Source organism: Pteropus alecto, unplaced genomic scaffold (genome assembly GCF_000325575.1).
Source record: "Pteropus alecto unplaced genomic scaffold, ASM32557v1 scaffold30, whole genome shotgun sequence".
NCBI classification, from domain to species: Eukaryota; Metazoa; Chordata; class Mammalia; order Chiroptera; family Pteropodidae; genus Pteropus; species Pteropus alecto.
In genome coordinates this window covers 1,021,136-1,033,065 of record NW_006429782.1, presented here as the reverse complement: position 1 = coordinate 1,033,065, position 11,930 = coordinate 1,021,136, and the positions used below count along the sequence as shown (strand labels likewise).

The 11,930-nt window shown below is 61.0% G+C and overlaps 1 protein-coding gene across 1 annotated transcript in view; it reads right to left on the bottom strand.

Moving 5' to 3' along the window:
- The window catches only part of CSNK1G2 (casein kinase 1 gamma 2), a 13,838-nt gene extending 2,184 nt beyond the window's left edge, over positions 1-11,654 (bottom strand). Inside the window, exons 1-5 of the mRNA XM_025042990.1 lie at positions 11,307-11,654; positions 5,592-6,023; positions 415-455; positions 215-284; positions 1-125 (exon numbers count right to left, since the gene is read on the bottom strand). The exon at positions 1-125 is cut by the window's left edge and continues 16 nt beyond it. Of these exons, the coding sequence (XP_024898758.1) occupies positions 1-125; positions 215-284; positions 415-455; positions 5,592-5,775 (420 nt within the window). The 5' untranslated portion in view covers positions 5,776-6,023; positions 11,307-11,654. The remainder of the gene's footprint in view (positions 126-214; positions 285-414; positions 456-5,591; positions 6,024-11,306) is intronic.
- Positions 11,655-11,930: the final 276 nt, after the last annotated feature.

Below are 11,930 nucleotides of genomic sequence, written 5' to 3'. Positions count from 1 at the left end.
CGTCTTGAGCGTGAATGTGCGGTCACACAGGTCGAACAGGTCCTCCAGGCTGGGCCCCAGCAGCTCCAGCACCATGGCGTTGTACTTCCCGCAAGGGCCGAAGTAGTACACCTGAGGGACGCCCTCTGTGGGCCGGAGCGCACACAGATGCCTGCGGGGCCTGCTGCGCAGGCGCCGCCCCACCCCCTCGCCACGCCCCGGGCTGGCCGGCTACCTGCCGTGCTGAGCTGCTTGTAGAAGCGGTACTCAAGGTGCAGCTGCGGTGCCCGGGACTTGATGGGCTCCTGGAGGGACAAGGTGGAGGAGGTGGCGGCTCACCCGGGGCAAGGCAGGCCCCTCCCCCTGCCCCAGACCCCACCGGGATGCGCCCCATGCGCGGACAATCTCTGCTGTTGTGGGAAGGGCCGGACTCACCAATTTGATAGCTACGTACTCATTTGTATAGAGGTTCTTTCCTGTGGAGGAGAGGGGAGTCAGGACGGCGGGGCCCCGGCCCCCACGCCCCCGTCCCCAGCAGGCCAGACATCCTGCGTGACTCGTCACCTCCAAGGGGCACCTCCTGCTCCTCGACAGCCCCTTTGAGCTTGGCCCGCCCTCCCAGGTCTTAGGGATGAAAAGGATGCCCACAAGGCACCCCGGCCCGCCGCAGTGTCCCTGTCTGTCCCCCTCTCACCCTCTTCTCCCCAGCTCCCCTAGCCCGCTCCTGCCCACCCAAGGGGCTGCCCCCAACCTCTCTGGGGATCCCCACACCTGCATGCCAACGCATTCCAGTTCTCCTGCCCACAACAGCCAACGTGGAACAAAGGCCCTGCGCCCCTTCTTGGCACCCGCAGCAGCAAACTGGGACATCAGTCACCACCCAGAAGCATCTCCCCGTCCCCTGTGCCCACCACTCCACCCCAGGGACACCCCCTCCTCCTGCGGGCAGTCCACTCAACACCTCCACATGGAACCTGCAGACAGGAGGTGGCAAATGGCCAGGACCAGCCCATGTCCCCCCTCCTCCCAGCTCATCTAGTGGATCCCTCCCACCAGTGGACCCCCCACCTCCCCTTCCCCACGCCCCATGCTCCATCTCAGCACCTCCCTCCCCTACCCTCCTATGTCTGTCCCTTGGCCAAGAGCCCCCAGGGAGGTTTGGCATGGCATGCAGAGGACTCAGCACAGGTGCCCTGTACCCTCCTCCTGTGACCCCACCCTGGTGCTAGGACCCCAATGCTTGACCCCATGCCACCTTCGTCAGGTGAAACCCTGCCCATAGCCGGGCGGGCAGGAAAGCCCAAAGCTGGCATCCCCAGGTAACAGGAGCCCAGCAGGCCCAGGCTGGGGACCTGCACCTCTCAGGTTTAAGACCTGGGGGGCCCACCCACCAGGACCTCCGGGTGCTCACTGAGAAAGAGCTGACGTGCCCAACCTCATGAAACTGCACAAATGCGAGTCCCAGAACCCGGCAGAGCCCAGTTTTCCATCCGTATGATCCCTAACACTGCAGAGCCCCAGATGGTCCAGAAGGGGCCACGCCAGATGGTCCGGCCACCACTGCTGGGTGACTTGCTGCGTAAACGAGGAGCCGCACCAGCCCCGTGCGTGCATCTGCGAGTCACTGTGCGGAGCCGTGCACGCCCGCCCCGCCATCTGTGGCCCAGCGGCCCCTCCCAGTGCTCTCTCGTTCTGTCCTTTGACTGCCTTTGCCGGGGCCAGGGCACCACGAGCCCGGCCCCGCACCATGTGTCCGCACCTCTAGGCCTCGGCTTACTCTCCATCCAGCTGCAGCTGGACAGTCTGGGTGACATCTGCACTTCAGCTGTTCCTGCTCCACCCGTGCAGTGGCAGAGACACCACCATGTGCAACTTCACGACTTGAGGCCAGGGCTCCCCACTGAGCTAGCCTGCCCCACAGGTCAAGGTCACGGCCCCATCCCAGCATGCACCGAGGTGTCCAGTGGCAGGTGTGTCTTCCGCTCTGCCATGGCTACTCTAAGGCCCTGGTGTCCCTGGCGGTTCAGAGTCAGCGCCTTGATTTCCCCAGAGCCCTGCAGGGTGTCCCAGAGTCCGCAGAAATGGAGGTGGTGACATCTCACACCGACTGTCCCATCCACCTCGGGAACGACCTTCTCCCAGCAATGCTTTGTGGTTCTCAGGGTGGAGGGCCTGTCCAGTCTTGAAGATTTATCCCGGAGGCACCTGATGGGTTCTGATGTGGTTACGACGGACACTTTTTAAATCTTTACTGTCCACTGTTCACTGCTTAACCACAGCTGGTCTCTGCTGATACCCGCTTCCTGGGATGACTCTGGCTCCCGCACGGGCGTGACCGGGAGCTGGTCACGAGTATTTCTTCCTCTGCAATCTCTTTACTCTTTATTTCCATTTCTTGCCATTGTCAGAAAGGGGGGAGTGGAGGTGCCTAGTCAGTATCACAGAAGACTTTTCACAGATACCCGTCAATAGGGAAAGCAGCCCCTTTCTAGTCCTGGTTCCTGGGTTTTGATAAAAAATAGGTATGCCTCTTGGGATTTCCCCCCTACCATTTTATCATGGAAGTTTCAAATACAATGAACAGTCACATCCTCACTGCCCAGGTTACGTGATGAACTTGCTGTGTCTGTTCCATTGCACATCTGTCTCTCCTCAATCTTCTGATTTGTAGATACATTTCGAAGTTGCAGACAGCAATACCTGGACCCTAGATACTCCAGCCTACGGGTCAAGTTCAAAGTGTACTTACAGTTCTCGTTCATCCCGTGGGAGGTAAAGTGTGCCACCTGATGAGCTGTGGCCAGTGTGTGATCCTGTGCAATCCCCCATCGAGACAGAGACTATGCTTCCGGCTCACGGCCCCCAGCCATCCCCATCCGTACCGTCCTCGTCCTGGAACCGCTCAGCCCCCTTCACATGGCACGATGTGTTTCATATTCCAGTGCTGAAGTGTGTCCGTGGTTCCTGTTGACAGCTGAGTGACACCTTGCCCCAGCACGGGGACATACCGGTCATCCTGGGGGATGCCTGGGTTTTCTCTGTTATAAGCAAAGCTATAGTGGCCGCTGCCCACGGGCCCTTCGGTGTGCAGCTGGGCAGCTCTCCAGGGGGCGCAGCCTGCCTCGGATGGCCGCCGCCTGCCTGGCAGACCTTGTGCCTGCTCTGAGGTGGGGCGTCTGTGCTTTCATTACTCAGTTCCCATCCTTGCCTGTGTTCTGGACACCGGTGCTCTGTCAGATTGCGCTCTGAACTCACGTCCTCCGGCCTGCGGCCTGCCCAGTCCAGCTCTTCATGAGATTTGTGATAAACAGACACTTTAAATGTTGATGAAGTCTAACTGATCCTTTATGGTAACTGATCATTTTGTTTTGTCAAAGAAATTTCATGTTTTGACTGCACGTTGAGTTCTGGGAGAGCCTAAGTCCTTGGCGTCCAGCCTGAAATTAAGGTTAGCATGTGTGCACGTGCATGTGTGTGTGTATGCGCCCACACAGGCACCCACAGACTCCTGGGGCAGTGCAGGGCTCTGGGCTCCACGAGCCTCACGTTGGCGTCCAGCCATGCATACAGACGGGTGAGCTCGCAAGGCCTGGCAGAGAACCATTCCTACGAGGCTGCGAGCAGAAGGAAGGTTCGAGGGCCACACAGGTAGGAAGACGCTGGAGCTGCAGCCATCCAGAGCAGGGAGGCCTCCTTGCACCCCTAACCTCAGGCTGAAGACCTAGAAAGCCCACATGTGGGAGAGGGGTGACTCCAGCCCTTGAGTTAACGCCTGCTCTCAGCCTTCCCTGACAAAGCCAAATCCCAGCCTCCGACAAAGTGAAGTCACCACGACAAACCTCAATTCGGATTTAAAAGTTTGTGACGTGTAGCATCGACAGTGTCCAACATATAATAAAACAGCACTAGACTATGACAAGGAAAGACAAGTCAAAGGTACCACAAAGAGTGGCATTTCAAGGATTTAAAGGAAAAGATGGGCAAAAAGAACAAGCAGATGGGAAATCTCAAAAAAGAAATGGGGATCAAATGGAAGTGAAAAATACTATGAAAAATTTCCCTAGGTAGCTCCCCAAAGTAGGCTGGACACTGAAAAGAAAAAGAAGAATGAACTTACAACAGAGCAATAGAAACTGTCCAGACTGAAGTAAAGAGAGAAAAAGGCTGGAAGAAAACAGAAAAGAGCTTGAGGAACCTGTGAGACATCATCAAACACCCCTAACGTGTGTAACTGGAGTGTGAGAACGAGGCCAAAAAACGTGTGAAGATATAACGGCTTGAGTTATTCCAAACTTAATGAAAAAGCGCTACTATATGGATCCAAGCAGTTGAAAGAAAGTCAAGCAGAATAAATACAAAAAAAACCCCACATCTAATGATGCAGAATTAAAACCTGAAGCCAAAGAAAATCTTTAAAACCACCACCACCAAAAAAAAAGACATTAAACACAGGATAATGATGCTCAGTGTTCGCCATCGGGGAAGTGCCAGGGAGACCCACGGCGAGGCAACACGTCACACCCACTGGGCTCGGCCGACAGGGAGAGGCCCGCAGCCCGAGTGCCGGGGAGCACGTGGTGCCCAGAGCTCGGAGGCCACCTGAAGGCGTTTAATACAACAGATCTGGAAACAGCCAGCGGTGCCTGCTGAGACTCGCCTCCCACGGGACCAGTGGGACCAGCGCGCCAATGAAACAAACGCCCGTACGCGACTGGAAGACGGGCGCTCGGGGAAGCTTTGTTCACACTGGACAGAATCTGGGCACAGCCAGGGGTCCCTGAGTAGAAGAGATGAGCAAAATGAGATGCGGCCACGTGCTACCGACATGACCATACGGAAACTCTGAAACCAAACTGAGCGAAAGCAGCCAGGCAGAACAGAACACGCACCGCCATTTTCAAACAATGGTTTAAGGCCAAGCTGCCCCCACCGTGGCCGTGGCTGCCACACGCCCCCCAGGTGCAGACCTGCACTGTTCCGGCTGCTGCCAGCAACATACAAGGACCGGACCCATGACGCCGCCGGTCCGCAAAGCCACACAGGTTTCCCAGGCTGCACAGAACCGGGCCCGGGAACACGTGCACGGGTTCGTGTTTGTGTGTGCACGCGTGTGTGCGTGTGTGCCCACACATGTCGCGGTAAGCACGTGCACACTGGAACGGGGCAGCAGGGTGGCTCTATCCGGGGGAAAATGAGTCATCCGCCATCACACTGCCCGGGTCCCACACCCTGGGGAGGGTGCCTGTCTGTCCTGCACCCATGGCAGCCTTGGTGACTGACGGGGCGGCCCAGTGCCCACCCTGCACGCCCCCCACACCAGCAGTCAGGGCTGGTTCCAGCCTTCGAGAGTCCCCATGCTCAGAAAGCCCAGGCCTGGGGCGGCCCCCAGCCCCCCAGCCACGTGCCGAGCAGGAACTGAGCTCTCAAGTGCGCCTGGACCCACCAGCCGTGAAGCTGGCGGCCACTGTCGGCCCTCTCACGTGGGCCCGGACCCCACAGAGCTGTCCCGCAGATGTACAGGGCGAGGCCGGGGCCCTGCCCTCTGGTACGGCCTGCTTCTCACATCCCAGTCCCCCTCCCCTGCCCCCCAAATGCAAATGAGTGGGGCTCACCTAGCCGGAGCTCCCCGAAGTTGCCACAGCCTATCTTCTTCCCGACCCGGAAGTTGGGGCCCACCATCAGGACCCCCGAGCTGGTCCCCGTGCTCCGGACGCTGTGGCTGATCCGGCCGCCGGACTTGGACATTCTCCGGCCCTCCTCCGACTCCCCTTTCCCTCCTTTCTTGTCAAAATCCATAAGTTTGTGGTACCCCGGCCTCTCCACGGTGACTCTGCTGCCGTGCAAATCCCGGTCTGCGGAGACCTGAGGCGCGGCGAGTCTCGGGGCTAGTACACCATGGCGCCCGGCAGGCTCCTGGCTAGTGAGATGCGGGTGCTTGCGAGGGCCAGGCCTCGGCGCTCATCTCGGTGGCCTCGGGGTCTCGCACGGGGGGAGGACACATTTTGCTGACAGGTCCTGGCCGCCTCAAATCTTGTGGCTCCCAGCTGTGGGGAAACGGAAGCTCGGGTTAGAAGGCTGAGACGCATGCACCCACCTGCCCGCCCACGACATGGCCCAGAGTCCGGAGAGGATCCCGGGGGCAGGAATGGGCGGGGCTGGCGCGGCCAGGAGGCGTTCTGGAAAGATCTTTGAAGGCATACGTGCAACCGTGACTTTCTAGGAGACAGAGGCCGCCACGAATACCCCACGTCAAGGCGGCATGAAATGTGCTCTGTTGCGTGCCCACCCTCAACACAGCTTGAGGACGACTGTGCTGGGAGGGATGATGGCCACTCAAGTGACAGAGGCCCCCAAAATCAGGTGGGGAGCTCCAACCTGGGTGCAGAGAGGTGGGAGCCACCCTGCCCACGGCCCCTTCTCCCAGCTGAGGGGTCACTGAAGAGGGCAGAGGACAGATGGCAGATCTAGGATCGAGGGCCTGGCCAGGTACAGACAGAGTTGTAGTGACTCAGATATGGTGACGCCATGCAGCCAGGGGGCCAGGACTCTGGGGGATGACCAGCGGGGATAAAGGTGGGGGCCTCTGAGAACTAAGCCAAGGACAGAGCCTGCTGTCTGCCCTTGGCTCTGGTTCTGGGAGTGGCCGGCTCTGAGCCAGTCAGGGTGCAGGCCCCACAGAGGGGAGGACCCGGCCATGTGCTCAGGGAGAGGCAGGGCCACAGATGGCAGAGACCCAGGAGCACGGTGCATGCACTCCCACGTGTGCACACCGTGCATGTGTGTCCACGCCCTCCCACGACTGGCAGTCCTCCCCAGAGTGGCCGCCCGCATAACCAGCACCAGGAGGGGTCTGACCTCACGAGACCCTGGAGCCTGGGCAAGCCGAGGAGCACGAGGCTCCTATGCGTGCTGGGCCCACCTGCCACGGCGGGCATGAGAAGACGGCAGGTGGCTGGGAAGCTGAAGATTCCGCCGCACGTGCTACCCAACTTGGGCCCTTGGCCCACGCATCCCCAACGTGACTCCAGTGACCCCGACTCAGTGCGCCTGGGCCCCACACGGCCCCCTTACACAGGGCAGGTGTGCGGTCACCATGTGGGCCACCGCCTGCAGGGGGCAGTGGGCACTGGGAAGCAGGTAAGGAGCCTGACCCCTCCCAAAGATGCCAGCCTCTGCTCACCCTGTGAACAAGAGCGGCTGCGCCCGACCCAGCGAGCAGCACAGACGCGCAAATGCTCTGGAGGGTGCCGCCCCACCACCCACCGGCCGCACGGGGGTATGCTGGGTCCTCTCCCGGACGCTCTGGGCCAGACGGCACCTGCGGGAGGACAGCAAGAGCGAGTCACGCACTGGCCTACGGGAAGGGGGCCCGAGGCAAGGCCAGGACCACAGCCAAATGCCCGCCCAGGCCAGGGAGCTGGCACGTGCCCAGCCCGGCACATCTGGGTGCAAGCAGGTGACCCAAGGCCTCAGGAGCACACACGCGTCTGACCTCAGCCCGGCCCAGCCCCAAGAGCTAAAGGTAATTATTCTGGGGCAGGGGGCCTCCCGTTCCTCGCCCAGCTCCAACCCCGCCAACGCAGCCCACTTCCACCCTGGGCCCTCGCGCAGGGCAGGCCCTCCAGGCACACGGGCCTCGCACACGTGCTCACGGCCAAGTTCAACTCCGCACGGGCACGGTGCCCAGGTGGCCCCTGGAAGCTGCCACCTGCCTGGATCTGCCCTGACCAGGCCTCGCAGGCACTGCTCCAGGTCAGGGCCGAGCTCCTCTGCCAGCGCCCACCTCAGGTGAGTTACCTGCCCTGTTCTTTTTGGGATCCTCCATCTTGTCAAGGCTGGGGGCCGGCTCCCCTGGCAGGGGCCCCAAGAACCCCCTTCTCTGACCGTCTCCACTCAGTGATGTCACAGTCCCTGGCTGACATCACTAGCACAGCCCAGGCCCAGAGCTGGAGCGAGTGTGGGCAGGTGCGGGTGGCCTCCCTCCCTGGGGGTGGCCCCATGCAGGCCACCCAGCCCTACAGGGCATGGTGGACCCTGTGGCAGGTGCCACCGAGGTGGCACCTGGACTCAGGTGATCCCAGCTGTGGCCCCTCCTAGACAGCTCTGGACACGTGCACCGCCCCCAAGTGGGAACCCACTCCTGCCCAGGGGCTTAGTGACACATGGAGGCAACACGGCACTCCAGGAGCCATGCACACGAGCCAGAGGGACCGGGACCCTGAAGACATGCCTGCCCTGGGGCTGCAGCTGAGAAGTCCAAGGGCGCCTGCAACATCCCGTCATGGCGGAGAGGAAAGAGGTGCCCCAGGATGACTGCACGGGAGCCCGTCCACCCGGCCCCCAGGATGAGGTCAGCGTCAAAAGAGATTAAGCAGAAAAAAGGTCATTATGCACCGAGTATCGGCCAAGGGAGAGGAGACAGCACCCCGCAGCCCCGGAGGTGGCGATCTCCACCAGAGGTGACACAGACAGAGAACCAAACATGCCGAGCTGGCCCGAGGTCACTTGTCAGTGATCTGGGGTACAGAGCCCTTGCCTGAATCCGACTGGCACCAGCCAGGGGGGAAAGGGGCCGGTCTGTGAGACGGGACAGTTGTCACGGTGCTCATCACAGAACGTACCAGGAAGCGGACTAGATGCGCTGAGGCTCTTGGGAGTGGCTGGAGATTCGCAGGTGACAATCACAGGTGGCAGGTTGCTCTCACAAGGTTCAGGAAACACAAGTGCAGCCACTGTTGGCAGTGAGCCCACAAGGAGCAGAGGGAACTCAGGTACTGTCCTTGTGAGCTTTCGACAGATTTGAAATATTTTCAAAATTCAGATGACAAAGAGACAAAGTTGCTGCTGCACGCCCCACAGCCTCAGACCGTGGCAACCCAAACCCGCGACGTCTGGGTGGAAAGCACGTCCTCCAGACGCTGGGCGCACGGGGGCGGCCCTGGCGTGTGGCGCATCAGCTGTAGGTGTGGCGGTAACCAGGATGGGCTGTGAGCAGAACCTGGGAGGGGACTGAGTTCACGGTGAATGGCGCTGACCTGGCCCAGCCCACAGGGCTCGCCGTATTTTCTCCACGTGGAAATTTCTGCCTCAAGAGCCAAAAGGAGAATGAGGGGGCCTGGCGGGGGCAGGCAGGGAACCCAGGCTCCTGCCCAAGGAGATGGGGCTTGATGACAGACAGTGTCACGGCCTGGGGCTGGCGTGCATGGTCCTGGGAGGAGTGCATCAGCTGGGAGCATGCTCCTGACAGCGCTGGCCTCTCCCCACGGCCCCCGCAGACACCTGGACAGACCTTCCTCCACACCTCACACGGAGCTAACTGCCCATCAGCGGGGCAGGGGCGTCTCACCCCACATGACAGTCTGCCTGGGCCTGTTCCAGTGTAGTTAAGGTTCCAGTACTGTGACACGTTTTAACCTCTGGTATGTGACCTTATTTACAAACTAGGGTGGCCCCTAATCTGTGACTGGCGTCTTCATGAGACAGAGACAGAAACGCGCAGGAAAGGAAGGCCACGTGACAACGGGCGCAGAGGCTGCAGCAAGGTGGCCACAAACCGAAGGACTCTAGCAGGCACAGGAGGCCCGCCTCAGGAGGGGCCGCGACACCGCGACCTCTGACTTCTGGCCCCCAGAACTGGGCAAGAAGCGGGTAAAGAGGGACTGCCCCATGGAGATGCCTGACCAGTGCCCCGGCTGGGAGATGAGGGTCAACTTCAGCTGTGGGGAGCCGTGGGGACAGCAGGGACCCCGGCATGGCAGATGAGCAGGGCACACTCAGTACCATTGTGAGAAAACACCAGAAAACCCAGACTGGGAACGTCCTGCAGGACACGATGGCCCAGGGCGTCACATAGGAGGGGTGGAAAACCGTGTCAGTGGGAGGTACCCGAGGGGGTGTGACGACGGAGTGTCACATGCCATCTTGATGGGGCCCCGCAGCTGAGGGGCCTCAAGGGAAACAGGACGTGGGGTAAACATAGACTTTGGTTGTTGGTGACCTCTCGGCCCTGGCTCATCAGCTGGGACAAAGGTTCCGCACTGCTGGAGTGTGTGACTGAAGGACTGGGCGGGGGACACGGGGATCTGCAGGTCTCAGTGACTCTGTGAACCTGAAGCTGTTCTAAAATAAAGCTTGCTTTAAAAAACCCCAAACCTCCATCTGCACTGGTGGCCCCCGTCCCCTCCCTGCTCCGCATGGTGGCACGAGGACATGCCCCTTCCTCAAGCACACATGCACGGTGCCCACTCGGGTCCTCCACAAATGTCACGGGTGAGGCCGCCCGCCCCCGCCCTCCGCCATAGGGCAGCGTGTATGTGGTCACCGTGCGCCTGCCCCCCAAACTCGAGCTCCCCAAGGACACAGAGGCCCTTTGTGCGGTGCCAGGCAGGACCTCAGAGGCCGGCAAACCCACGATGGGAAACAGACAACAGATGAAAGGAAAGTGGGTAGAGCCCCAGAGGCAGCGTGGACGCACGATTCGTGGCCAGCAGATCAAAGTGGCAGAGAGGAGCTGGCTTCTCAGCCGGGTGGCGGGTCAGAGCAGCGGCGACATTCAGAAGCGGCGAGAGCATGGGGAACGGGGGCTCAGAACGAAGCGGAAACAGCGATGTTTAGGTAGACGTGGCTCTCCCCCGGGCCGCACCACAGGACTAGCGGCAGCCCTGCAAGGTCAGGTGGCCCTGTGCAGACAGGAAGTGGCAGATGGTGCTGCCCCACAAAGCTGTCTCTGCAGGTGGGCGGGCCCGCAGTGGCTTCTGGGGCAGAAAGGCCAGGAGAAGACCCGGGCCCCCCTCCAGGCCCTTCCCACGCTCGCACCCCTTCCCGCCCTGACCAGCGCAGGCATGAGGCCTCGCCTCTGAGAGGACGGGCAGGAGGGCAGGGGGCGTGAGCAGATTCGGGCTCGGGGGGTGCGCAGATGGGGAGCCCGTGGCCCGAAGCTCAGGGAGGACCTCCGTGTAGGAAATGGAAGGGCCCCGCACAGCTACACACCCTCCAGAAGGCGTGGACGCAACACTGCTCAGCTCCCTAGTTTTGCTGGGGTGGACTAAGCGTCACTTCCAGGGGCCAGCCCTGCCCAGAGGACCTGACCGCAGGGGGCCTGCGGGCACAGGACTGGCCAGCTCCCCGTGGGTGATAAGGGACCCTTCGGTCCAGACATGACTCCCAGCACTGGGTGTGACACTAGGCTGAGGACCAGGCCAGGAGGGCCAACCACTGAGCCAACGCAGGCGACAGGAGCAGCTGCCTGCCCAGCGAGCGGCCTGGCAGTCACACCAACGGCAGCCTGAGGTGCCTCCCTCCCAGGGGCCCCACGCGCAGATCCTCACCCCGAGTTTCCAGGAGCGCCGCTTCAGGGCTGGACTGTGACGGGGCTGGGGGCCGACGGGTAGGAGTAAGCACAGCCTGGGACGGAGGAGGCCCACAGCCGCGCCCCAGGGGGATGAGGCCCCGTGTACACACAGTCGTGCTTTCGGGTGTCTGCAAGGACCTCAAGTGTGCAGGGTGCCCGCCTCTCAGAAGCCTCCTCTACGCTCTGCAGTGGCATGAGCCTTCTCCGACGTGCATGCTCCGCTGTTTGCTACTTGAAAACACCAAGAACAGGATGTTGGTTTTGTGGCCTCGCTTGCTGGCGGCACCAAGTCCTGTGAGGCACAGTCTTTCGGTCATGCAAAGACATGGGATGCACCTCCACAGGAGCGCGGTCAAGGGCACATGGCCCCAAACTCACCATGACCAAAGGCCACAGGCTGGTGTGCTGTCTGTCCATCCGTCTGTGACACTCTCAAAGTGCAGGACCCAGCCTGCTGCCACCGCAGTATCTGGGGCACCAGCCCACTCACAGATAGGCGCGCTTCTGGGACTGGTCGGGGTTCCCAGACCCCGGGGAGGCAGAGATGTCACGATAAAGGGTCAGAGTCCCACCCAGGAAAGAACTGATCGAGGAACAGCAG